Source organism: Ipomoea nil, unplaced genomic scaffold (assembly GCF_001879475.1).
Source record: "Ipomoea nil cultivar Tokyo-kokei standard unplaced genomic scaffold, Asagao_1.1 scaffold0482, whole genome shotgun sequence".
Taxonomy (NCBI): Eukaryota; Viridiplantae; Streptophyta; class Magnoliopsida; order Solanales; family Convolvulaceae; genus Ipomoea; species Ipomoea nil.
Window position 1 is genome coordinate 1244775 of NW_017616910.1, and position 27674 is coordinate 1272448.

Consider the following 27674-nt stretch of genomic DNA (forward strand, 5'->3'; position numbering starts at 1 on the left):
TATGGATAACCTAGTTAGGTTTACCTTTTTGTGGTTCTTTGCCGGTTAAGGTCACAAGGCGAGATTTACTCAATGGACACCCCTGAACAGTGACTGCGGGTTTTCTTGTCACAAAAAAACAAAAGACAACATAAACCTTAATAATCGGATGCTAACAGAATTACTACATAGGACTATGAGTTCATACATTGGTAATATAGTACAATAAAATCATTGGGACACCATTGCTAGTCAAACTGCCACCACTATAGAGCCCTATTATCATTCTATATTCTAAATGCACTACAAATGAATAGAAGCTGAATCCTATTCATAGGCTTTGATTCCTTAAAATTCATCAAGAGCAATCAGGAGGAAAGAGCCAAAAACTTACTCTATAATGGCCATTTTCATCTATAACAAAAACACAGTTCATCTTTTAGCAGGTTTCTTTCTCCATTCAGTGCGACCCCTATTAACTTCAAGTCCGACACCGGATAATCTCAGCAAATGCAAGAAGCGCTTGTTTGGACTAGCACCATCGTCGGTTGGTTCAAGACTGGCGAGAGAATCAACCACATCGCCATGCTGGCATTCGCATCTATAATCTAGTGTAATGGTTTGTAGTTCATGTGTGTCGATGATTTCTTGTGGTATACTCTGCCATTAACGTGAATTTGAGGTTAGTAGAGGTGATTTCGAAAATGATAGAACAGAAAACGCGATTTTCCTAACCAGCCGAACAAAAAATTGTCTCCCTATGTTTTGATCCTACCTGTGTAACTATGAATTTAGAATAAAATACTTGAAAGAACGTAAGCTAAATCATCGAGAACTTGGAAGTTTAGATTCTACAAACCTCGAGAACCCATCCAATGTAGGCGACATTATTTACATGTTGGTTCATATCCAAATCAGCTCTTCGCGGCTGCAAATAAAGCACAAAACACTTGAGTATTGGCGCGGAGAATTTTACTAGGTATTCATATTTTCAAAATTTTAATACTAACCACCATCCCTAGTCGAGAATACTCAGCAGGATCTTCTAGTTTAGCTATTTTCTTTACGCTGCCATTGTTCTCCTCTGGGAAAGCTAGCCTAGCATCCACAACAAAAGAATGATAGAAGAACAAGTCAAATTTCATGAAAATATGCCTGGAAAGGAATATAGATTCTAACTTTCTAAGACAGACATGGAAAAAACACATCCCTCTCATCAAATTAAAGGTTGTTCTTAACTCGGGGGTAACCCTAGCCAAGTTGGTCAGACTGTTGACTTAGTAACCACAAGGTTACAAGTTCAACTCCCATGAGCTGCCTATTGGCCTTCTTATTTTGAGCCCGTCAGTTATAGATAACCTAGGTTGGTTTTTCTCATTGTGCTCCTTTGCGGGCTAAGGTTAAAAGGCGGAGGTTTATTTAGTCCACACCCTTGGGTTTTTCTCGTCACTCAAAAAAAAAAAAGTTGTTCTAAATCAGTATAAATTGGACCAGCATTCATCTATAATTCATCTACCACATAATTACCTATACTACACGAAAAAGTTCATTTAGCTGTGATATAACCTAAAGATACAGGGCAACCCGGAACTATTGTTATTCCAATTAAGTGCAGCTAAGACTGAGCTAACAAGGAAGAAAAGTCATGCCATTAAAAGAAAGAGGGTACGTCTTTCAAAAGGGTAGAAATGAGGAACTAAGAGATGAAAGGTTTACCTCGGTTCTTTTGGGAAGTAAATTAGACACTCATCACGAACATCATCTGTAACTTTCTGAAGCCGTCTGGTGTCTTGGTTCATCATCACCCACTTGCTGCAATTAATGGACATTAATCTTCAGCTTCTTTTCGCACACATTTGTTGGAAACAAGTATAATGAAATCATCAAAAAGACGAGATATCTATAGCCTTGATGTCAGATAGTAAAAACAAAACAAAATTTTCCCAAACAATGAAATGGATTTATTGTTGGCATAGAAAGTGGTATTGGATTTGGCTTCTCCAATAATCTCCATCCTCATCCTTGCTTAGCTTTAATAGTAAAAGTCTCACCACATAGGTACATTTCGAGGACCATTTAAGGAATTATAATTCAGACCCAAGAACCGCTTGGCAAATAAACCAAGCAAAGAAATAACCGAGCGAACAAGTTCTACACAACAATATTCAATTTTTAACTGACGAAAAATGTTATATAATCAGATATAATAGAACACAACATCTTGTGATATTCAAAGAAGAAACTCCTTCATACTCCCTCTGCCCCATTTTATTTGTCATACTTACTATTCATTGGTTAAATCTACTCTTTTTTCTTTGTTTATTTTCTTTAGTATTTTTAAATTTGATTTTTTGTGTTTAATAGTATTTTTAGTGTAGTTTCTAAATATATAAATTTTGTATACTAGTACTAAACTTAATATTATGAAAAATTGAATTGAAAATAACTTCAGTCAAGTCTCGTTAACCGAACTAGACACATAAAATGAGATTAAGCTCCTAGTATAAGATTTTTCATTTGATCTCTTTCTGTAAGTTCTGATGGAATGAGAAAAGTAAACTCAAGTGCACCTGGTAGCTCTTCCAATTACTTCACCAGTTTCAAAATCCTTGAGAATCCAATCCCGTCTCGTCCCAATTCTTCCCTCAGTTTGGCACCATGTTTCAATCTCTACCACATCACTCCTGTTCATACCACAGGCAGTACAGTTCATTGCCATGAACCAGAAAGATTTAAAAAAAAAAAAATCATAAATTTATAGAAGCAAATCATTACCAAGCAGGGTATCTATAGATCTCTATATGCATGCGAGCAGTAACCCATATCAGATGCAATTTTCTCATAGTATGCGTAGTTGCAAATCCATCAGCCAAAAATCCAACACTCTGGGCATGGCTGCATCCAACCTCCTACACAACACAATTTCGGTTCGAAAGAACAAATTTAAGTAAGCAAGATGGCAGCGTAGCCAAATTGGTCAAACAATTGACTTGGTAACCACAAAGTTACAAGCTAGACTCCCAGGAGTAGCCTATTGTCCTTCTTAGTTTGAGTCAGTCAACTATAGACAATCTAGGCTAGTTTAGCTCCTTTGCCGGCTAGGCCACTAGGGTCACAAGGGGGCAATCACAACCAATTTGGTCAAAATATTGACTTGGTAACCACAAAGTTACAAGCTTGACTCCTAGATGGAGCGACTTATTAGCCTTCTTAGATTGAGTCGGTCAATTGTGAGCAATATAGACTGGTTTACTTCCTTTGTGGGCGGCTTGGGTCACAAGACGAGTTTACCTTGCCAGCTAGGGTACAAGGTGTAGTTTATCCCATACATATTAATAAGTATTCTTGGATATTCTTGGGTACTGGTTGCGGGGTTTCCTCAGTCAAAACAATTTAGGTAAGCAAACAGACAGCCAAAATCCAATAGATTTTCAAGAAAGATTACATGCATTCCAATGTTCTTGCCTGAAATTCCCCAGATTAAATAACTACCGAAATTCAGTCTAGTAAAAAAACAATCTTTATTCTTTACCTATGAAATCAAAAACGAAATTTACAGAATCAAATGGAGAGATCAGAGCTCTATAGTACCTGCAAGAGATTAGCAATGGTTTCAACAGTCGCAGTTCTGTTAATCCCAACCTCATAACACCGAATAATGAACTTCTCCCTATACGAAAACCCGTCCTCCGCTAAGCTCCCGAGCCGGAGCCGATCCGCCAGGCTCGGCTCGTACGCAACTCGCTGGCTCTTGGGCTCCTCAGTGGCCACAGACAGAGCGGGCCCTGTTCGAGGAGGCGGAGCGCAGGAAACGGCGGCGACACGGCGGCTGCGGCGAATCGGGAGGGCTTGATGATGGTAGTCGCTGTTGGCAGCAACGTTGTATGGCGAGAACGCCACTCGCGACAACATCGTACGGTGGTTACGGAGTTACCGGTAACAGAATCTTTTTCCGGTTTTTGCGTGTCAGTAAATGCCGGCGCCATTGTTGCGGGTTGTGTCTGCGACGTTTATATGTGAGGTTGACCGTAGACTACTCGGGAGGCGCACGTGGCGTATATCACAAACTACTACACATGCATGTGAGTAATTTACTTAAAATTAAATTACTCCCTCCGTCCCATTTTCCATGTCTTACTTTCCTTTTTAGTTTGTCCCAAAATGTTGTCCTCTTTCCAAAATTGAACATCAATATCATTCTACTTTTCCAATTTACCCTTATGACTTTTGCTTTTATTTCCAAAAGTAAGAAAAGTGAAGGGCATAATTGGGAAATGACATAGCATTTACTTTAATTCCTTAAAAAGCGTGCAAAAAGCAAATGAGACAACCATTTCGGGACGGAGGGAGTAGTTAATAAGGGCATCACTGTTAGGAGATCTTTCACAATTTTTTTTTTAAAAATGAATGAGGTGGATGAAAGAGGGTGAAGAGAGAGAAAGTGTGAGTGTTTCCCGCAAAAAATGAGAATTTTGGGAGTGAGTGGATCCCGCCAATGAAGAGGAGAGTTGCGCCTCACGATGCGTGAAGCGCAACTCTTGCACCCGGCACAGAAGTTGGTCCAAAGAGAATCATCACTTGTGAGAATCAAACCTGGGTTATCCCAGAATTCTTCCCCACAAAGAGAGCTCATTTATTACTTGAGCTACCCTGTTTGATTTACTGCATGGTATATTTAATTGTACTGGAGAACGATATATGCTATTTGGGTTAATGGAATACTCCCCACTTATGTCATGTTCACTCAAATTATTTATAAGCATTGCACCATGTTTTTCCTTCATAAATGTCTCTGTCTAAGTGCCTAGTGTCCAAAGACTTGAAATAATGTCTTGGAAAACTTTTAGGCCTCATGCCCCACTTGGATTGAATGATTGCATGTCTACATCTTTGGTTAATTATATATTGAATTGGATAACTAATGATGCAGGCATTTATTAATCTCTAATTAATTTACTCTAAACTTTAAAAGTACACTGCAAATTATTACCTCTAGAATATAAATCAGTCTTGTAGCTTTTGCTATATAAGTGAACAATACATCTGTGGCTTGTTCAGAACTGTTCTAATATGGAATAGCTCTTTTATATGCTCTACATATCTAGTAGTCACAATAAATTAGTTACAGTATGGGAAAAAAGAGCTTGCCAAAAGTGTGTGCAGGCCAGAAAATGTGAGAGCAAATGAAAAGAATTTGCCTTTAAACCATCTGGGGCGAGGGAATTTCGTCTTTTGTGGGCAAGAACATCCATCTGGGAGATGAATTTGCTGCATTTTGACGTGGCCTGCTGGGTACCACCTCGAGAGGGGGGGGGGGGGGGTGTTTTGTTTCTTCATGGTGGAAGAAACCGTGGGATTGAAATAGTTGTTGCAGCTAGAGCTTAGAACATCCATCTTGGAGATGAATTTCCTGTGCTTTGACGTGGCCTGCTGGGTACCACCTCGGGTGGGGGTGGGGTGTTTCGTTTCTTCATGATGGAAGAAACTGTGGGGCTGAAATAGTCGTTGCTCCTCTGCGAAGTTGCCCCTTGAGAGTAGACCTTTCTACCCTGCATGAAGTTTCTATGCTTCTCTGGTGTTGTTGTCCTGTGTGCAGCTGAACTTCTTTGTACAGCTCCCCATCTGTTGTAATTCATGCAGCTTTGGCTCCTCCCTACCTGCTGGAATTTCCCGTGTCTAGGGCTTGGAATGTTTCGGCTTTCTGCAGTTTCTGCGGAGTACATGGTAGTCTCTCCCTCGCTACTGTAATCATGTTGCATCTCTGATGCCTCGACAGGGGATGAACTTTGGACCTCGCTTTGAGCCCCATTTATGGAGCCAGTTGAGGCAACCTCAGCATCTGCTACAGGGTCGATTTCCGGGCCATCACTAAAATTTTCTTGTTTTCTCAGCACTTGGTGAGAGGGAGGCTGATCTACACAATTTTCATCATGGTTTGAAGGCATTTTTCTTGCAGATTGCGGGGAGGCAGCAGTTTTGGCATTCCTCGGTGGGAAGTTAATATCCAACAGCTGGATTTGAGCGCTCTCCTTCCTCCTGACGGCTATTGAAGTTACCTTTGGCGACTCGTAGATTTCAGGAGTTGGAATTCCCTGCACATGTGTAGTAGCGCGTTGATCTGTAGTCAGTGTTTCGTCTTCCAGATTATTAACAATGGTGGAGCAGCTCGGCCCCGGCTGCTCTCTAGGTTTCAACACTGTGTTCGAGGATGTTGGAGTTCCCTCGTTCTCGCCTTCAGTAGACTTGAAAACTCGCCTCAAGGTGAAGGAAGCACAAGAATGCTCGCTCTTTTGGCCACCGGACATCAATCGCATTAGTGGCAACTTGGGTTTGTTGAGTTCGTCGAGGTTTCCCTCCCAGTGCTGGTTTAACCAGTCACATATAACCGGGATTGGTATACCAAATTGCATAGGACTATCCTTCTTCCACGATGACGATGAAGATGGTGAAGTCGTAGATGACTTTGAGTTCGGAGACGTGGCGAGCTTCATAGGATCACATACCATGAACGCGAGATTTCCATGAACATCAAAACCCGCAGACCCAGGGCTCCATGCTACTCCATCTGTACACAGCTTTATAAGATTGTCGGTGGCGATCACAACCTTCCCTTCACCAACTGTCAGCTCCTTTTTCTCGCTGTACCCTAATAGGTAAACTACACTACCTAGCTCAAGATTTGGTTTCGAACAGGTTTTCAGAAAATGAGGATGCTGAACCTGCCCATTCGTGTCTCCATCCATGGCATCAAGGCCCACGATACTCAGATCAAGTATCGAGCTAGTAATAAAGAATCTGCAAACAAATAGAGCGGCAAAATTATGTGAGTGCACACACAATGCAGTTAAAAGTCTTAGTGAAAACAAGATCAGGGAAAACAAATAGCGGGAAGTTTCAAGAAGCATTGGCCACAGAATGTCAGAAACTCGCAAAGTCGATTTAGTAGAGTAGAAGTATATGTGAGCTTTTGGCATGTCTAACCTCCAGTAGTATTGTGAATCCGTGGCTATTCACCTCATACAGGGCTTCAGAAAGAGGGAGCAAGTATTATTATGGTATCTATTTGAAATGAACGTCGGTGGCAATTCTGGGAAATAGAATATGAATGGAGACACTAAAACTGAATGCCAAATACGTTTAAAAACGAAAGCAGACACTAATTTCATGATTTTCGTATACAACTTAGGCTTCACACAACAGTTCCCAGTAAATCTTTTCGAGAACGAAGCATTTATATCTAGTTAGACTAATAAACGTTCTCATGCCAACCTCAGATTAGGAAAAATCAGACACACTTGTAATAATTCTCACATGCTTTTATTGACAAGGAAACAAAACTTTAGGCAAGGCCCCAGAGCATCAACCAATTCCACATTATAGTTTCTCCATGGTTAGATGGCTCGCAATTTGCAGTAACTTTCATACTCTCAAGTCTCAACCTAATAGTAACAATTAACAAGTGAAGCATTTATAGCTCTCTTCCTTGACCTCCATCGTCAAGTGTACACGTGGCGATGCACGTACTATTATCCTTTTCCATCGCTTCAAATCAGACCCGATAGAGAGCAAATCCCGAACTAAGATACCCACCTTAAACCACCCCAGTTTCTTTAACCCATTTCTCGTCATCAATAACAGCAATTATCAATCATATATTCATATCAACCTCCTCCATAACACAGCAAAGCCATTCAACAGCAATTTTTGCCATACATACCATATACCTCACATGCTTCAATTTTTGCACAGTTACATCCACAGCATCATAAATTGTTCCAACTTCCAAACTTCTTGTTTAATGTCTATTTAAGACAAAACTAACAAAAAAAGAAAAGGTGAACCGAGGCTCATAGAAGTCAACTTGTTTAATAATTGGATGCTTATCTTTTCATGCTACAGAAACACAGAAAAGGTATTCAATGGGCATATAGACATGATCTCCATGCCACTTTACCAAATCAGGACAATATCACAGGCAGAGAATATGATTTCAAATTTCAAAATCCTAAAACAATAATAAGAAATTCAGGGAGCAGTCTATTCGCCTTCTCAATCTGAGCCGGTCAGCTATGGGCAACCTAGCGTGTAGCCCGCAAAGTTCACAAGATTGGGTTTACGAGTGCACACCCTCGGTTAGTGACTCAAAATTCATTCATAGTAGTTGACAATTATGGAGTATCTTAAAATACTGTAGAAACAAATAGATTTGGCCTTGACCACTACATTCTTACCACAAATACATTGACAACTATTCAACTGACGAAACAAGTAGTCAAAAAATCGAATAGAAATATAAACATTAAATTGCTTAGCAAAAGAAGAAAGTAAGGCGCATTGAATTTCTACCCCAACATAATGCCTGAATGCAAAATGAGCTAACCTGTGAGGGAACAGGCACGCAGCGGCGCCGTTTTGGATGCGGATCTCGGCGGCCTCGGCTGCGGCGGCGGAAGGGAGGTTGACGTGAGTGGTGAGGAGAAGATTGCGGTGGATCAAGAAGGCAGTGCCGCCACCGTTGCCGGCGGCGATTACCGCCATTGCCGGACCTTTGCTCGAGAAAATGGAAGCCTTCATTCTCTCGGACTTGCCTCCGCCATTACAGAAACACCATGAATCTCGCAAAACCCCCATTTCCCAGGAGCTGCTCTAAATCCTTTTCCTGAATTTAAACTAAACAACAACAACAACAACAACAACAAAAATAGTTCCGGGAATTTTAGATCCAGAATATCAGCTGGAAATGCATTCTTTCTAGTGCAGCTCAGTTTCCTCCGAGCTCTTCCTGGACAGTGTATAATTGCTCTCAGCGACAGATAGAGACGTAGAGAGAGCAAAAACAGGAGAGAGAACGAAGAAGACGACTTCTCTACTGCCGCAGATAAATGAAGAGATTGTTGTATAAAAACCTCCTGAAAATACGAAGAAAAAAACAATTTTTTATTCGATCTAACAGGGAGGTTGTATAAATGTTTTGATTTGATTGACCACTGCATATATACACATTGTCAATTTGACATAATTTAAGGACATATTACTATCACCCAACACATCATATTAACAATTATTATTATTATACTAGTTTTTTCTATCTATTTGCGCGAAAATTTGTGCCCAATATTTAAACTCGATTAGTAAATCATTTTGAAATATGTAAAATGCATTTGTAAAATTATTTTTTTTGATTGACGAAATTGCATAAATATTCATGTAACGTTTATTTTGTTGATGTATTTGAAATTAACACAAGCAATACAAATTCATTGTGACGAATGTATACAACTGTAATTTTAAGTAATGGTATGCAACATAATATTACAACTATTTTCTCCTTGTGCTATTTAGTTAATAAGTATCTTCCATTGTTTCAAATATCACTTAAAAGTATGTTGCTTACTGGCCGTATAAGATTTCAAAATGAAAGTGACAAATGTTGTAACTATTAGAGAGTGTAATTTATAGGTTTTGTTATTTGCTGAATTGAACATCTAAAAGTTAGTTATAGTTGTTTTTCTTCTCACATGTAAAATGACATATGTTATGAAGGAAGCACATTGATGTAAAAGCAATTGCAAATGAATAAAATTAGTTTAAATGTATTTTTCTTCTCGTGAGAGATATATCCCTTCCAAATTCATATTTTCGTAGTCAAATCCATAGTATGTGATAAATTTAGCATTTATATTAAAAAATTCAATTTTTTTTTTCATTTGTATTTGTATTTTTCATGTTGATTTGTGTCTCCGTGTACTGGTCAGTGCGTGTGTTTTCTTTTCTTTTTTCCCCTATCCAAACCTGAATAAAGTTATGTATTAACTTACTATTAGCAAACATTTAAGAACATATGCGCTATAAAAATTACATTTAAAAATTAAATGACCAGTCTTTGCCATTTCTAAATCTAGTGGTCAAAGTTATAACATCTTTTTTAGGTTTCATAAGTATAAATACTTCATTGTAAATATTACATCGCTTAGAAGAATATATATACATGAGGCAATTATGTAGATTACATTAGGAGTAAAAATTTAAAAAAGAGAAGAGGAATGTAAAATAAAAAAGTTTAAACAACTGAATAGTTAAAAATATATAACATGAGTGTTGAGAAAATAATTTATTTAAGGAACCAAAGGCGAAAGGTTCTCTCATTTAGGCAAAAAATAAATTAACCTTTAATTCTATGGTCTAACTGGAGTTTGTGGATGTTTATTATTTTTTATAGCAACTTAATAAGTGGTCACTATTTCACTTTTAAAATTTAAATTTTAGTGGTATTTTTAACTTTATAAAATATGATTTTCCATCTTCAAATTCTTTAAAACTATAAAATAATGTTTTTAAATAAGTTTTAATACCTTATAAGTTCTTTGCTTCAAAAAATAATAATAATAATAATAATAATAATACCTTATAAGTTCTTGCACTTTTGTCTTGAGTACAACAACTTCATGCATTATGTGGCTACTTATTTGATATCTGAGATACAAAGGTTATTGAAACGGAATGAATTTGTAAATAACAATATAAAGAATAAAATAAACTAAAACTAAAAGTAAACAAGACATGATAGTAGTGAATTAAGTGAATATACTTTTAGCAATTTTAATTTTTTAATTCAAACATATTGAATAAAGACATAAACAACAGATTGCTTAGAAATAAGTAGGGTTATGCTACACTTTGTTTGCTATTGTTAGCTATCTAAACTCATCCTACAATACCTTAATCTATAATCATTTGTTATCAAAATCCATGATTGTAGTTATCTAAGTACAAAAATCATACATATGCACATTCTCTCATTCCTACTCAAATTAATACATTTGCAAAAACTATGAAGTATGTATCCAGAATTCAAAGATGTGCTTGGATCCAACTTTGTTGATTGACCATTTTAAAGAATGTTTATAGTCTAATTCACTACTAAACAGAATATCACACCACATGTTTGTAATTAATGTGATGAATTTTGTTTTGTTTTTTTTTTTTTTTTTTTTCATTTTTAGGATTTCATTATCTAAACTATATCTCATCACTTCATCAGTCCAAAAACAGGAAGTAAAAGATATTAAGCAGTATATACTTTTCAGTGCACGGTTCAACAACCGAAACAAACTCGAGGATGGAAGCAACTTTTTTGTACACATCAGGGGATGGTGTCTTCAAGATATCAATGAGGCGAGTAAGAACCGCAGAATCTAGAACATCAACCGCGTTGGTAGTTTTCAAGCTACAAGAACACGAATCAAAGGGTTAACATATGCAGATAGCCAGACATATATATTACATGCCAATGAAACAATTATGAAAATCAACGAGTTGGTATATACAGATAAACATTAAAAAACCTTGTAATTGATATAGCTTTCTCATTCTCCTTTCCTCCAGGTCCCGTGTTTCTTATTTCCTCCCATCCCTTCTCCGAAAAGTTGGTTGGTCCCTCGAAAAACTAAACACCGATAAAAATAGGGTCATTAATTAAATAAGCTGTACCAAAAACCCCCAAGTCTACTGAGAAATTGTGACAACCCAAAATTTAATTTTATAAATTCGATTTTAAGGAATTCCAAAATAGCCATTTTCACTCTATTAATTTTTTAAAGATAAATTTGGTGTTTGAATAAATTATTTTGAGTTACATTTTAAATGAATTCAACACCGGAACTTATTTTAATTCAAAAATCCTAAATTTTCGGGTACTTCGCGTACCAAGTTTTAAACTGAGAATTTAATCTGAGTGAAACCGGGAGAAATCTGAGAAGCCTAAATCATGTGCCTAACTAGAAATCATTATAGAGAAATTCAATTCCAACCTCAAACTATTCTAAATCCTGATTTTTGGACCATGGTCCATGTAGCATGGTGAACCACATCCCTCCAAGCTTGTCTGTGCATGTTTTGCATCCAAACAATTCCACCTTTGCCCTCCACCAATCATTGGTGTTTCTCCTAGGGTTTAGAGCCCTATAAAATGAATAGTTTTCAGACTTTGCCTCTTGATTCTCTTCCTTGTCTTCCCCAAACAAAAGCTTTGCAAAAAATACAGTAAGTTTCCCTTCCTTCATTCATCAGCTTCCTTCCATTTCTTAGCTTTCATCTCTGAGATTCTAGTCCTTAAGGTTGTTGTGTGATTTGTTTGAGATGTCTAGGAGGTGAAGGAGGTAGTGGCTGACTTGGGAAGAAGGAGGAATCCCAACAAGAAGAGGAAACAACAAAGGTATAACCCCATGGACTACCAACTTAGTTTTGGCTTTGTGAAGCCACTATTTTATATGTAGAAATTAGTAGAAATGTTAGAATATTATGTGTTTGAGCTATTAGATGACTTATTCATGTTGTATGATGTATTGTTGATGTTTTGGAAGTGGAAAATTGCCTGGTTTTGCATTACAGGTGACGAATGAGCCACTGGTGCACCTCTCAGTGTGCACCAGTAGAAGTCACGGACCTAGCCAACGGCCCACGAGGGGAGCCGTTGGCTAGAGCCGTGGCTAGACGGCTCTAGGCGGCGGGACTTTCCTAGCCCCGCCGCTAGGACCGTTGATGGCTACCTGTGCAGTGGCCGGGCCCTTGTGGCTCAGCTACGTGTCATTTCAGATCGGGTATCACGTGTCATTTCGGACCGGGTATCACGGGCCCTTGTGTCTCGATACCTTGGGGTCGTCATGACGCACGTTTGGCTTTTGATTTTGTTAAATTTGGATTAGAAATGAGCATGTTATGATAGAAATTGTGATGAAATGATTTACAGTAAATGTTGTTGTGAGTTCATCAGACTTGCACTGCTTATGTGATTTGCTTGTTATTATCTTCTTGATGCTATTTGAGTATTGAATACTGAATAGAGAAGCATGAACATTTTATGAATGAGAGTTGTTAGAGAAGCATGACTAGAATGTGTTTTATGTTCAATGGAAATTGTAGTCTGTTTTGATGGTAGAAATGTACAGAGTATGCTATTTTTCAATCCAATCATGATTGTGTGTTCTTTGAGAGTTCACGGTGATATATAGCATTGAAGCATGTTGTACAGTAATTTACATTCGTAGCATATCATGTTTTATAAGTGCATAAAGGGCCAACGTGAGCCTACGTATTATTTTCCAAAATTCATGAGCACGTGGTATGTCATTACCTTGTTGCATTGAGAAGTTGTTGAGTTGTGACATGCATAAATTTGGTGCATGAGATATATATATATATATATATATATATATATATATATATATATATATATATATATATATATATATATATATATTATCTATCCATATAAGTGAGGTTTTGGAGGACCCGTTGGGACTATGTCCTTTCGGATGATGTTGACCGGATATTGCGATCCGATGTGTTGTAACGCGGTGTATTCCCACGTTACGAGGTTGGAAACTGCCCACCAGGTTTGAAATCCTGGTCAGGGGGTATGCACGCTGAAAGTTCGATACCTGATTCCACAGAGTTGTGTTTAGAACCAAGAGAGTGGTTCGGTGGATGAGATTGAGCATAGGTCGGCTAGAGGCCGTACCGGGATAGGTTCGTTCACGCTATGGTGAAGTTCGTACCTCATCTATTTGTAAAGAAAGCGAGTTATTGCGACTCTAAGAAAGCGAGTCATTGCGACTCTAAAAAATGAAAGTAAGCGAGTCTTTGTGGCTCTAAGAGACCTCCATAGAAAAGTACTCTATTTTACAACGAGAGTATATGTATGCTTATAGCATTTAATTGCATTTGAGAATAGTGTTGCACGAGATTGCATAATGAGAATATTTGCACTAGATTGCATATCGAGAATGATTACCCGAGATTGTATATTGAGTATGATGGCCTTAGTTGCATATTGAAGTTGATATCTCTTAATTGAATGTTGAGAACTTGATTGCATGAGATTGTTATGGAGTTATTCTATAGAGTTGAGTTTTACTATGTTGATTATGTGTCAGTATGATTATGTTGTTAAGTTGTTTGTTGATGAAGCATGTCTGTTGATATCATAGGTTGTGAGCATATAGAAAGCTTGTGATTTATCTTAAAGTTTGTCTAAATAATTGAATTGCTTAATTTGAGAATGTGGACAAATGTTTTTCCAAAGTATATACTGTAGTATTTTACAGGGTTGAGTGTGGTTATACTTAGCTTCGTGGTAACGGGTGTTTTCTACTTGTCTACTTGTTGTTTTGCAAAATCCCTTTCAGGTGGGCCCAACGTTTGAGAGTTATTCAAGTTAGACTAGTGTAGTTGATCTAGTAGTCTAAACTCTTGTTTTATTTTATGATGTTATGGATTATGGTTGTAGACTTTTGTTTTTACGTTTGGTGATAGACACCGGGATACTTTTCCCCAAGTTACCTTAATTTAGTAATTTCGAATGTTAGTTTGACTTGATGATTTAGTTCTATCCTTAGCCTGTGCAATCACCATGAGAAGGTGGTTGTGGCGCTGACATTCCCACTAGTTTGTTAATTAAGTTTGATTTTTCGCTGCTTGGTTTATCTTAAATTGGTTTTAGAACTGTAATTAAGTTTAAGAAATGTGGGGTCTTACAGAAATAGCAACAAACCTTCGATTTCATTTCTTTGCTAGGATCTAGAATTCGAGTAAGAATATACAGAATCTGCAGGCAAGGCATATTGTTTCGTTTTCCAGCAGTATAGAATAATTATGACTCGTGAATTTCAAAAAAGTTTTGGTAGAAAGAATATAAAATATTGTAACATTATTTTTATAATGTTGCTAGAAATCTCTAAGTAATTCACTAAATTAATCAAAGAATGCAAAACATTTTCCTCCATTGAATCCCTTGGATTGCTTGAATTCTTTAACGGATTCTCTATTTCGGATTGCATCAATCCTTTACCGGAATCTCTGCTTCGGATTGCTTCAATCCCTTACCGAAATCTCTAAATAGGGTATCTTGTTTTAATGTTTGGCGGTTCTTAGGGAGAGAATGAAGGAAGTCAATGATTTATTGTGGCTCAACAGCTTTTTACGCTAGAAATATGAACGGAAGGAGCGGAAGAAAATCTAGGAAAGACGGAGAGGATTAAAATTAATGGAGGAAAAATGATAATGGCCTAATATTATATTTAACGACAGTTAAGTACATTTAATAGTAACAGATATGTTTGAGCATTTTTGGCAATAAAAATATAATGTACAATATTAATAAGATAATGTACAAGACAACCAACAATTAAAAAATAGACAAAAATCAGTGGTATAACCATCATTGAAACTTATTATGTTTTTAAATTATTATTATTACTAGTTTTTTACGCGCATTGCGCGATTGGGATAATGCCCAATGTTTTGTTTTTTTTTTTAAATAAGTACTTTAAAGTATATTAAGGCAAGATTATATTTAAATTGTTCATGCATAGATAATTGAAGGTTGAATTTGCGTATTTAAATAGGTAATTCTTCTCCCTGAGTCCCCTACCCCAAGGGCCCCCCACACTCTGACCCGTGCGTATTTAAATAGGTAATTCTTCTCCCTGAGTCCCTTACCCCAAGGGCCCCCCACACTCTAACCCGACAGAGCATTGTAGGAAGTTGTAAATCACGGTGACTCAATGGTTCAGCAGACAAGACCAAATGCCGGTGCGAACAAGGAATCTGCCCACTTTGGACATAATTCCCGCACTGTCGTCGCCGAGGTTCAAACCTTGGTCTCTTCTCCCAAATACTGCCCACTAAACCATTGAGCTAAGCCCGTGCGGGTTAAATAGGTAATTCTAAGTTTACAAATGCAAGATAATATAGTCAAGGTTGATTATAATTGTCAATAAAATAATTGTATAGGTATGGTTGAAACCAAATACGGGACATAAGGGAGAACAAATAAAAATTTGGGCATAAAATATTAAATATATACTAATATTGTTTGAGGAGATTTCGACATTAGGATTTGTGGTTAAGTTCTATTAAGACTTTAATATTAGAATTAGATTAATGGTGTAATTATAATTCTATATTAGACGTTAATATTAGAATTAGACTAACGGTGAATTAACGGTATTTAACGAAAAAGTTAAATGGATAATCATATAATTAAGGATAAATTAGAAAATTGTTTTAAAAAAATTAAAACCTGAACAATTTGAACCATTCATTTGATTTAATAATTTGACGGTCATTTTTTCTACCCAATGTTAATAATTAAATAAATTCGCTAACTGCTAATTGTCAAACAAGGACATTGCATGGTAGTTCTCACTTCAAATTGTTGTGTGATTTGAATACTCTCTTTGTCACAAAATCTCTCAAAGTAGTTAATATGGTTGGCTTTATTAATTATATATTTTTTAAATTTTTTCATGGTATTAATAAAATACTTGGTAAATAAATATATAGCATTATTTTGTATTATAACTTTGATATTTAATTAGAAAAATAGTGCACAAAAAAGATAATAGACAATGTAGTGAATATAATCAATTGATGAATTTGAATGTAAAAATTTTTACATTTGAGAAAAATAAAGACAATATAACTAATGAAAATATTTCTCTTAATTAATTTATTGATAATGAATAATTTTTTTTTCACTGAATTAAGACATTGTAAGAACAATGTAGCGAATATAATCAATTAATAAATTTGAATATAAAGAATTTTTATATTGTAGAAAAATAAAGATAATATAACTAATACAATTATTTCTCTTATTTAATTTATTGATAATGAATAATTTTTTTTTGAATAAAGGCATTGTGGACACATAATTCTAAATTAAAGAAATGCATATCTATAATTTTTTGTTGTAGCTACTAAATTACTATTTATATATAATTTAATAAGAGTAAAATAGAGTACTAATTATGACAACTTTGATTGGGATGAGGTTCGAACCTAAGACCTTTTTTTTTTTTTTTTTTTTTTTTTTTTAAATCAATGAGTAAGTTAACGGTGAACTAACGGCAATTCTTAAAATTTTAACGGAATTAGTAACGGTGTGTGGGTATTTTAGGAATTTTTTGTGTAAAATTTAAATCTTATCAATCTTTTAATCAATCTGAGCCATTCATTTGATTAAAATCTGTGACCGTCATTTTTTCTACCCATTATAGGCCTAACTCTCTTGGGCTCTTATTAGTATAGTAGATTATTATAGAATTTCGGTGCTTATTAACATAGTGCCATTGGTTACTAACAACCCTTATTTCACAATATGTAGTGTAATCAAGTCTATTGTTTAAAGAATTAAAGTTGTATCTCATACCCACTTTTGTATATAATTGGGCCTCATTTTGATAGATGGTACAAGTTAGTTGAAAATCTTGCAAATTATTAAGATCTTATTTGAATTTAAGAAGAACAAAATTATTGTAGGGGTGAAAGTCACACAAATTGTGCACCCCTTATAAGGGTGCATATAGATTTAGTTACAATTGATTGATACAATGTAAATTAACTCTTACACATTTGCGGAATGATTGACCAAGGTCCAAGAATATAAACTAAATAACATAACTTTCAAGATTGAATATTTAAAAATGCTTCTATATATATGTTGGATTGTTGGGATAAGGTAAAAGATGTTATATCCAAAATTTATGATAGAAGAACAACAAGGTTCAAAGATGATCTAGCGAGTGGACCTAATGGGCATAGTTCTCGTTTGGCCTAGGCTTGATATGGGGCATGTGAAAATTGGGTATGTATACCCTGATGGCACTTGACATCCATTCATGTGAGGTAGGGCATACAATGACGCGATAAGTACAATTAGATGTTGTATATTCTAAATGACGATATTTAGAGGGAAGTGCAATAAAAGGTGTAACTTGGAAGAGGGAGATATAATGAATCTAGGCCATGCTCGTACAAATTGGCCATGGTAACTAGTTAGGTTACAACAACGCTTCTACTAAGGCTCGATCTCACGACCTCCCACATGAAAGAGGTCACTACATGTCATCTGAACACAAAGTGCTTGTCATTATTTTTTTTTTGTTTGTTTTTTTTTTTTGTCAAGATTTTTAACAAACTAAGAGATAATGAAAAAAACAAAACAAAACAAAAACAAAATTGACAAAAAGAAAAAATAATAAAAATCAAATCTTCTTTACGCGACCAACTAGTGCACGAGACGCGCACCAAGGAGGTTTTTTTTTTTTTTTTTTTTTTTAATGATATCAAAAAAAAAAAAAAAATCTCACTCAAATTAATTTTATTCTATCTCCTCTCTTATCTTCCCTCCACCTCACTTTATCTTTCCTCCAAGCAAATTAAAATAATAAAAAAAACTCTCAATAAAATGCTTGATGAGGATGCTCTTATAATTCTCGTTAATCATATCGTTTTCTTATCATGGTAACTCCAAGTATACCAACAAACAAAATCATTGCTTTGGGTTGCAAGTGAATGTTTCCATGTGCTCATATAACTCTCACACAAGTGAATTCAATCTTTGTCTCTTTCATAAAGGCTTTACATTTATATTGCGCGAAACTTTAATTAATTATAGTGCTATCAAATAGTGGTCACCAGGCACTAATAATCACATACTTTTTGTATTATAAGTATCTTACTTTTTTATTTTGTATTGTGTACTCATGTTAATTACAACCTACAACCAATAACTAATCAGTTAATAGGATAATAAAAGTCAAATTAATCAATATATGTAATTGTTCTCCACGTATACAACGACGTTGGGTTACAAATTTTCAAGCGGTACTTGATTCAATGTGAATGACCTTAGTCATTGACTATTATATGCATTTGGAAATTAAATGATGAGGTAAATAACATAATTCGTCTCAATTGGTCTACTTGCAAAATACTTGTACACTAATAACCACAAAAATAATTCATTTTGGTCATGGGTAGGATTACCCTTGCATTATATTTCAAAGCAAATTATATGTACCGCAATCACAATGTGCTTTGTTTGACGATTATTTGGATTTTTGTAATTTGGCTACAACATATACCTTGTACAACCACCAATTAAATCAAAATTTATAAAGAAACTACTATCTTGACTCTTATTATCATACTCATCACTTTTACTTGTACTCAGATTCTTGATATAAGCACTATTTGTTGGAGTGTACATGATGCAAATAACTTATTATTGCTTGCTACATACCTACATTAGAAAGTAAAAGTAAGTGGAAATGGGACTGGGAGTACATGTATTAAAAATTTAAAACTGATACGGAATATGTTCTGTAGAAGTGCTATTGCCTTGTGGTACGACGGCGATGCCAAGTGTATCATATCAGAATTGGTTTGTGTCAACTGTACTTCCTGAATGGATAACCCAAATTATTACACATTGTATCACATTTGTCACTCGACCCAAAACTTACATACAATTCATGATTCACTATGACCAGAAACTTGACTAAGCTGATCAGTTTGCGAACTCCGCCTGTGCATGAACAAACTCTACATTCGCCAACAGAACGACATGCACGGTCACATCGTGAGGTCAACCTCTCCAAGACAGGCACACCCACCATATTAGTCGAACCCATGCCATCCACATGTAAAGCATGCCAGATTCTCGGCATGTGTCCCCTCCACTTGCCTATTTACGGCACATTAATTACCATAAAAAGGTGAGAGACAATTGACCGAAATAGACGCTCCCGTGCTGACTAATTCATTTCTTGACTACCTAATCCAGTATGTTCGAGAGTATTGTGAAAGCCTCCGCACGGTATACTCAACGTATATTTACATTATTAAGAACTAATTTTAGTTTTCATTAAAAAAAAAAAGGAACTAATTTTAAAAAAAATACTAATACCATTATGTGTCCATGAGAGATTGGGAGTTACCTATTAACTTTTATAATTTAAATTCATCAAATTATTTACCGACTAAAATCATATGAGAAGTTTCACTCAAAACTTCATTTAAATTAACAGTTGGGCTTTCGTAAATTAAAAAGAACTTATTTTGTTAATCCAAAAAAACAAAACAAAACAAAACAAAAAAAAACAAGAAGGGGTTGATCACTTGACCCGTCGGACCTCTCAAATTCAAGCTTCACCTGTAAGTCTGTAACCGGATTCTTCAATTTCAAGCACTCAAGGTCCCAAATTCGCAATGTTTCCGATCATAATTCTCTAATCGCCTTGAGAGATCGCATATATGATATATATGCGCGTATATATATAGACGCCTACTGTTATTTCTCTCTCTAAAAGTGCGCGCAGAGACATTCCATTCCAGATGGGGAGCAGCGGCGGCGGCAGCGATGTGGAAGCGGGGTTCGCGAAGCTTCAGGGCGAGGATTTTGAGTACTACATGCAGACATACTCCATAATCCTTGGCCGTACCTCGAAGAAGTCGACGGTGGATGTTGACCTCTCCTCCCTCGGCGGCGGGATGAACATCTCCCGCCACCACGCCCGTATCTTCTACGACTTCCAGCGCCGTCGATTCGCCCTCGAGGTTCTCGGTAAGAACGGCTGCTTCGTCGAGGGGGTACTTCACCTCCCTGGTAACCCTCCCGTCAAGCTCGACTCTCAGGACCTCCTCCAGATTGGGGACAAGGAGTTCTACTTTCTCCTCCCGATTCGGAGCATCCTCGGTGGCCCTATCGGGCCCAGACACCACGTAAATGTTAATTATCCGGCGGCGGCAGCGGCAGCGGCGGCGGCTTCAGGGATGGTGTCGCATCACCATCACCAGCACTTGCCTCCCCCTTCGGTAAATGCCTACGGCGGTGCGGTTGGAAAGAAGGGATTGCTGAGAGGGAAGGAGTATTATGAAGATGACTATGAGGATGATGGGGGAGAAGAGGGCTCCGAAGCTAAAAAACTGAGGAGGGGTGATGGCTTTGATGGTAGCGGCTATGGCTATGGATCAAGCGGCTCTGGAGGGAAGGTTGCAATAGGTGAGGCATTACATCCCAAATATATGTAGCATATCAAACATATCACGAAAGCTCATTCATTTATTCTGTTAGTTTAACTGTGTTTGTTGTTATTGGCTTGTTAAACTTGGTTCTTTCCTGTCTTGTTACCATGGCTACAAAATGCTTACTTATATTTGCTTGCTGTTTCTGTTCACCAGTCATTGTTTGATGCCTGCTATATGTGAAGCTATAAAGGAACTATCTTTGCATCTATTCTTTGGTGTGAATTATAGTCTCATACCAATTAGGTCTTCCAAGTTCTATTGCATCCATCCCTTTAGCCTTTGCTGGCATCTTCTTGTGTTAACTCCATGTGTTATAACATAGTCACATTTGATTTATTTTTTTTTAAATTACTTCTTCTTTAGCACTTTCATGCATATCATATACGAGTGTCTTTTACAGTCCATCTCAATGATGTTTGGATCATGTCCTTGTAGTAAGATAGTGAAACTCAGCATATTGTCAACTATTCTTTGACAAAAGTAATGAGGTTTTGATGGTTTTGGCACAGCTAATGAAAGTGATAACCTCCAATTCACCACTTAATGTAGTATCTTCTTTCTCTGGCTCTTAAAAGTTAGAATGCCTCATGACTCTTGAGTAAGACAAAATACTTGCATTGCTGAATTGCATTCATTCTCTCTTATTTACAACTTTTAAAAATCAGTGGTTATGGGCGAGTGCCTCAAATTTTACTTATCATTGTTCAATGGTCTCATTTGCATCATACTACATTTTTTCCTTAGCCAAGTGAGTTTCTTATAACTTCCTAAATTTCTTGGGTCAACAATATAGTTCATCATTTCTATGTTGGCTCCCTTGAGGTTTAAGAGCCTGTCCCCAGTGTGTTGCTCTTTGAAATGCGAGCATTCCCTTCAAAATCATTGGCTGTTTTTCTGGTGCATTGGCATTGTTACTTTAATTGCTATCGAGACCATTTTGGGGATAAATGTCACCAAGGATACTTTTGCTTCAATGGAACTTTATATTTAGCTGTTAACCTTCTTTTATCCTCAACTTTGTGCAGATAAGAAGGTAGATGGAAGATCACGCATTGACAGAGATGCTGACAATCAACAGCTCCTGCAACTAGAAGAGAAGGATGTCGTGTCTTCTGTAGCGAATGTGCTTTCTGATCTCTGTGGTCCAGGAGAATGGATGGCAATGGAAAAGCTTCATGCTGAGGTTTGATATCTAACTTTGTGGTATGCTGTATGATAAACTAACCAAAAGGAAAAGAAGGGAATCGTACTAATTTAGTTACACATTACCTTTTTGTAACCTGGCATTTGGCCTTGTCAATAATAAATGGAATGAGAGCATGTTTAGGGAAAAAAATGACAACATTTTAAAAAGTTTCTTTAGAACACTTCTGTTTGTTTTTACCATTAACCACTGAAGCATAGTTTTAAGAAGTAGGAAGCAATAGAAGTTTTTTTCAAGGATTTATTTTTGTCAGAAAAGTAGTAACCATTTTGTACAATACTTTGGATTTGCCCTTCTTCTCTTCATTTCAGATATTTAGGTGCCTAATTTATTCGTCCCTTTACGGTGCAATGGTGCAGATCTCCTTTCTGTGCTCTTATGGTTCCTGATTCATGTATTCTCTCTCTTCCCTGCATTGATGTGTGCTTGTTTAATTTTATAGTGGCTGAAAGGCTTCAGCCAAACAAATAATTGTTGTCTTGATGTATTTTTTTTCTCTTTTTTCTCTAGAAGAGTGATATTTGGGGGAGGTGTAGAGCTTATTTTAAAAACATTAGAGCATTTCCAGTAGTATTTAGAACCTGCTAACTTTCACATGCAATCTCACAAGAACCAACAGCTTCGGAGCTTCCTAATGCTTGTCAATTGTAAAAACGATCTAATTCATCTCACTGCTTTTTGTCCGACAGTTGGTGGAACACTTTGGCAATAGGTGGCATCACAGCCGCGTGAGGAGATATCTCACCTCTGAAGACTATCCTACCCCTGAAGCCAACACGAAACCATGGTATGGATTGCTGATGCTGTTGAGGAAATACCCGGAGCATTTTGTCATCAACACAAGGTCCAAGGGACGCGTGGCGTTGGAATTTGTTTCCCTTGTCTCACTGCTTTCTTGAAAGATTGTAAAATTTTAGTGTTGTCCAACTATGATTTAAGACTACTTTGCTAGAAATGGTCATGCTGTTCAGAATTACAGTAAAATGTGAATGGCCTATTATTGTTTCTGTTAACTTGTATCCAAGAAATAGTTTTGCTGGCATTTCAACTTTTTGGGTCTTGCTTTCTTGTCAATTCTGTGATGACCTGGCCTAGCAATTTTGTAGAAGATACAAGACACTAGACAAAGTAAAATAAGAGAAGAGAGAGAAATCATAAATGTTCATTGCTTGGAAATTCTGCCACAACCCCCAACAGAGCTATTACAAGAGTTTTTGTAGTTTGTTACACTTGCAAATTACATAATTACATTTAGTAGCTTCATATCCTTTTAGAGCTAACTCTAGTTGGTAAGACTAATTCAAATTTGGTCCAAGTTACATCCTGTAGATCCTTTAAACTTTGCAGTTAGGTTATTTTCCCATCGATCCTCCAACCTTTGCAGTTAGGTTACATTCTCATTGTCCGCATAGACTTAGTTCATTGGTTCAGTCGACAGTATTTGAGAGAAGAGACCAATGTTCGAACCGGCAATGGCAGTGTAGGATTATACCCAAAGTAAACAGATCCCTTGTACGCACCGCACCACGTACCGGCATTTGGTCCTGTTTGCTGAGCCATTGAGTCACTATAATTTACATTTGAATTCCATATTTCCAGTGACTAACAAATTCTTCCTTCTCCAAAAAAACAATAAAAATCTAGGGATATGGTCACTTTGATTAATCATCAAGAGTATATAGAATCAAGTACATTCATTTTTAGGCAACAGTAACTAGCACAGTCACAGGAAATTCAGGTTTCAGGAAATGACAATCAATATATCAGTACAATTTCAGTGCAAAACTAGCCCCACTGCTAATGAAAAATTGGAAACCTGACACTACTGAAGTGCAAGAAACCGGTGCCTGTGGTAGTATTTGTCCAGGCAAGAACCAAGTCTAATGCATCTCATTATTGCTTGCTCGTTTACAAATGCATGTTTCCACTGAATAAGAAGCAGGTAAGCAAACCATGGGGGTATACATAACAAAAATGTGTTGGTCTTAAGATTCTTCTTTGTTCAAATTATGAACTCTTCTATAGATTTCTTGTTCCCGGGCATGTTTTGCAGCAAGGGCTTCCTCGTCGAGTACTTTTATAGGTGACCATTCTGGCAACTTCAACCAGCTGTCCTTTTTGCCAACGGCCGAGTTATAGTATCTTCTCAAGACGGGTTTCAATTTGAGAGTGGCAAAATCAACTGACGTTCCCACAACAGCAAAGACGACAGAATAACGAATAGCACCAAGTTGGCCACCTGGAATAGCATTCAAACAGAGCAGTTCAACAACCGTCCTAAATGAGCACAAAACACGTAGATGATCTAACACACAACTATACAACTTCGCCTTGTAAATATTTTCACAATTTTTTCTGAATGAACGACAAATAATTGTGTTATGCATGTCTGGTATAAAGTCCTTCGAGATGACGTGCAAAACTTGTTTTGTAACAAGTTGGACGACATAGACACTAGTCAGCTAGTCAATATGACTATATGGGCCTTGGAGAATAGCTACACAATATCTGGAATGGCACTCTTTGACTCATCAAGTAACCAATGACACGCAATTAAATGATATGCCTGTGAATGCCACATTAAGAGGATAATTTCTAAGGCGAGCAAGGAGGAAAGAGGCTTACTAGTTGCCATTCTGAAAAACAATGATCCAGAAAAACTAATGATACTTTGATCTTTCTTCCAATTGAATTTTCAAAAAAAAAAAAAAAATTGATATAGTAACATGCCAAACACGTCTGATGACACGGAAACAAATTTCCAGTAAATTTCTGCAAGCTGTATTGGATGTTCATGACGCTGTTTTTATTCAAGGAAATGTGGAAAAGATAAGCACATGACGAAATTTGGCACAATGGTGATAGTAATCGTTCCTAAAACTGACCAAGTTATACAACATCACAAACAACGGCAGTAAGAAAGAATTGGCAGATCATCAGAAATTTAGCTTCCCGGGAGAATTTACACAACAGTTGCAAAGAGACTAGCGAATTGCATTTCTACCATGGTGATGTTTTTATGTACAAATAGAGGCATGAACTTTTACCTTGAAGCCTTCCCAAAAGAGCACCACTACCGAAACCTCCAATTACCGAATTCAACAAGTCATCAGGTTTTCCAGTTCTACTTACTCTTACAAACTCTCGGGCACCTGGAAAACATCAATGTCACCACAAGCATTGATCTCAATAGCATCCCAATTGTCATTTGCCTACCAAATATTTCTTTGAAAGTATAGATCATATACTGATCAGCAGTCACCATTTCATATAAAAATAATAATTCCTTTTAAGAATATAATATACCCAGCTATATATGCCTTAACTGCTCCTTTTTCCAGCCCTCTTTTTTGGAAATTATATTCATCATGATTCAAAAACTAATTATTTGTAACAAAAAATTGCAATTACGTAAATATTCCAATACACCAAACAATGAAACACAAATTACCACAATAACAGCCAGTAACGATGGCGAAATTGGTTGCATAAGTGGCGGAAATATTAGCAAGTCCATGAACTTTTCGATGCTTTGATACCAATCCAGCTCCTCCGCCAGCAATCCCTAAAAGGGAACAAAACAGGGGGAAAATCATATAAAATCAGAAAATTTGAAGAACTTATGTGCTAGAATACAATATTGACTAGTATACCTGCGAGTATAGTGGGGACGAGAATCCGTTCCTTCCAACTCGGAGATGAAGAAGACGCAACTCTTTCTTGAGTTTCATCACCCGCGGCCATGATCTCCGTCTGCTCCACCTTCAAAGTTCAGACTTTCGATTTCAGCAGAGCCAATGGCGATGGAGAGTTCATTCAACTGTTCTGGAGCCTCGCCGAGGATGCAGTGATATTTGCATTTGGGCCGGTAACAAGCCCATTAGTGTTGGGCCATTTCCTTTTTATTTTTTTAATTTTTTTTTAAAACTAGTAAGTTTCGATGCACGGTCATTAAATATGGCCTCTTAATAATTTAAGATTGTCGTATAATAGTACTAATAAAAAAAAAGAAAAAAATATTATTAAATAACAAATAATTTAAAAATTAACATTATTAAATAACAAATAGTTGTGGAGTTAGAAGTATTCAAAAGAAACAAACGTAGATATTTTAAAAATTAGTAGTGAAAAGAACTGCTGTAGTAAAAATTAGTAACAAATGTAGATATTGGGTCAAAATAGAACTTCAATAATCTCTCATGTCATATACTATGTCTAAAACTTTAAACTGCTGCATTGTTCTAGTTGAAGCACCTGCAGTTTTGAGTATAAAGAGATATAACATATTGGACCAACACAGTAAATATTTCTTCACATGGTGTATATAATATTTCAAAATGCAGCCTAGAAAACAAAACATGTTTTGTTCAGATTAAATCCAAGTCCGATGAATATAAAATATTCTTAAATGTTTTTATTCTGGAAAACCAATGTCCCTATACGAAAATTTCTCCTTGTTAATGTTGTACCTCTTCCTTTCTTCACTGTCTGAGTCGAAGAAAATTGGTCCAATAGACTTCTTTTAGTCAAAGGACTAAATTCCTGCTCTCCTTCTTCGTTTGTTTCTTGTAAGGCATTGTTTGGAGAGTTAACTTCATAAGCTCCTCATGCATCCGGATAGATTATTATAAAAACAAAGTTAGGAACTTAAAACATAGTCAGTAAAATTGAGATATCAGATCATCTAGGTTTTAAATGGTAACAGTATAGTATTACATTATCTGAGTCGTCATCCACATATTCTTCAAGTCTGTCTCTTAATCAGCATCTAGTGCTGAGCACTATGTAGCTACAATATTCTCATCATTTAAAATTCTCATGACAGGAAGAGCATAGCCATAATTTTGATTGTACATTTTCCTTTTTGATTGTAACCTTGAAAACCATTGCCGTTCTTACCATTGTAATTGCATTCTGAATTACTATTAGTAATAAATAGTAATGTATGTACTATACCCTATATAACACACAAAAAACAAAAACAAAAAAAAAAAAAAAATAGTAAAAACGAAAACCTGCATATCCAAATGAGTAATACTATACAATCTGTATTAACCTTCCCTCTTCGTCATAATTGTGATTGTTGCTCCTCCACATAATTCAGGGATCTCATAAGTTCTGACCAAACGCACCCGGATTGCTCTCCTGATGTGGAGAGGGCTAACTTGCGAATCAAGGAGGTAATTGGGAGGGCATTTCAATCTAATTTCGCAGGGTTTGTTCCTGCAGAAGGTTTCGTTTGTGTGTACAATGCCAGATTAGTGCACTATTTATACTATATTTTTGGGTGTGCACATGTTCATATATGTATTTTGTATATGTTGGGGTTCAGCCTTTTGGAAGAATGTATTTTGTATATGCATTAAGCATTAACGATTTGTTATTAATATCCTTAGGAGGTTAGAACAGTTTTCCATGCATATTTTAAAAGTGAAACTGTGAGTATTCTGCAATTATTGTTATTCTGAGATTTTTATTTGAATTCTGATCTAATGGAGTGTAACAAATTAAAGTTTTAGTATTAAGAAATTATTATTATTATTTAGACTGATGAATAGGCTCAACAATAAATAATAATCATTGTATTTTGTTGTATTGAAAATAAATAAGCAACTGG

At 36.4% G+C, this 27674-nt stretch overlaps 4 protein-coding genes and 1 long non-coding RNA gene across 5 annotated transcripts; 1 reads left to right on the forward strand and 4 right to left on the reverse strand.

Annotated features, from left to right (window-relative positions):
• Positions 1-117: 117 nt before the first annotated feature.
• Positions 118-3994, reverse strand: LOC109173691 (oleoyl-acyl carrier protein thioesterase, chloroplastic). Its single transcript, XM_019322971.1, has 7 exons — positions 3571-3994; positions 2755-2888; positions 2550-2663; positions 1696-1791; positions 990-1077; positions 839-907; positions 118-639 (listed from the first exon to the last, which is right to left on the reverse strand). The coding sequence occupies exons 1-7, from the start codon at positions 3889-3891 to the stop codon at positions 412-414; spliced, it is 1050 nt and encodes a 349-aa protein (XP_019178516.1). The 5' UTR covers positions 3892-3994; the 3' UTR covers positions 118-411.
• A 949-nt stretch (positions 3995-4943) lies between these two features.
• On the reverse strand, positions 4944-8973 carry LOC109173690. The gene is made up of 2 exons (XM_019322970.1): positions 8360-8973; positions 4944-6774 (listed from the first exon to the last, which is right to left on the reverse strand). The coding sequence occupies exons 1-2, from the start codon at positions 8608-8610 to the stop codon at positions 5361-5363; spliced, it is 1665 nt and encodes a 554-aa protein (XP_019178515.1). The 5' UTR covers positions 8611-8973; the 3' UTR covers positions 4944-5360.
• Positions 8974-11118: 2145 nt separating this feature from the next.
• Positions 11119-14585, reverse strand: LOC109173608. Its single transcript, XR_002052934.1, has 3 exons — positions 14531-14585; positions 11325-11425; positions 11119-11206 (listed from the first exon to the last, which is right to left on the reverse strand). It is a non-coding gene; the product is annotated as an uncharacterized LOC109173608 (long non-coding RNA).
• Positions 14586-19927: 5342 nt separating this feature from the next.
• On the forward strand, positions 19928-23131 carry LOC109173851 (FHA domain-containing protein FHA2). The gene is made up of 3 exons (XM_019323188.1): positions 19928-20827; positions 21879-22036; positions 22747-23131. The coding sequence occupies exons 1-3, from the start codon at positions 20161-20163 to the stop codon at positions 22954-22956; spliced, it is 1035 nt and encodes a 344-aa protein (XP_019178733.1). The 5' UTR covers positions 19928-20160; the 3' UTR covers positions 22957-23131.
• Positions 23132-23696: 565 nt separating this feature from the next.
• On the reverse strand, positions 23697-25923 carry LOC109173454. The gene is made up of 4 exons (XM_019322687.1): positions 25711-25923; positions 25509-25622; positions 25105-25209; positions 23697-24296 (listed from the first exon to the last, which is right to left on the reverse strand). Exons 1-4 carry the CDS (start codon positions 25799-25801, stop codon positions 24043-24045), a joined length of 564 nt encoding a protein of 187 aa, XP_019178232.1. The 5' UTR covers positions 25802-25923; the 3' UTR covers positions 23697-24042.
• Positions 25924-27674: the final 1751 nt, after the last annotated feature.

Bases quoted from the DNA above. Each gene is read 5' to 3' on its own strand.
- LOC109173691 (XM_019322971.1), bottom strand. From the start codon at position 3,891: ATGTTGTCGCGAGTGGCGTTCTCGCCATACAACGTTGCTGCCAACAGC. The intron at 2,889-3,570 runs GTACTATAGAGC...TGTGTTGTGTAG, and splicing joins CCATTGCTAATCTCTTGCAG to GAGGTTGGATGCAGCCATGC. The intron at 908-989 runs GTTAGTATTAAA...CTTTATTTGCAG, and splicing joins ATTCTCGACTAGGGATGGTG to CCGCGAAGAGCTGATTTGGA.
- LOC109173690 (XM_019322970.1), bottom strand. From the start codon at position 8,610: ATGGGGGTTTTGCGAGATTCATGGTGTTTCTGTAATGGCGGAGGCAAG. The intron at 6,775-8,359 runs GTTAGCTCATTT...ATTTGTTTGCAG, and splicing joins GCGTGCCTGTTCCCTCACAG to ATTCTTTATTACTAGCTCGA.
- LOC109173851 (XM_019323188.1), top strand. From the start codon at position 20,161: ATGGGGAGCAGCGGCGGCGGCAGCGATGTGGAAGCGGGGTTCGCGAAG. The intron at 20,828-21,878 runs GTGAGGCATTAC...AACTTTGTGCAG, and splicing joins TGGAGGGAAGGTTGCAATAG to ATAAGAAGGTAGATGGAAGA. The intron at 22,037-22,746 runs GTTTGATATCTA...TTTGTCCGACAG, and splicing joins TGGAAAAGCTTCATGCTGAG to TTGGTGGAACACTTTGGCAA.
- LOC109173454 (XM_019322687.1), bottom strand. From the start codon at position 25,801: ATGGCCGCGGGTGATGAAACTCAAGAAAGAGTTGCGTCTTCTTCATCT. The intron at 25,623-25,710 runs GTATACTAGTCA...GTTCCCTTTTAG, and splicing joins CGTCCCCACTATACTCGCAG to GGATTGCTGGCGGAGGAGCT. The intron at 24,297-25,104 runs GTAAAAGTTCAT...ATGCTATTCCAG, and splicing joins TCTTTTGGGAAGGCTTCAAG to GTGGCCAACTTGGTGCTATT.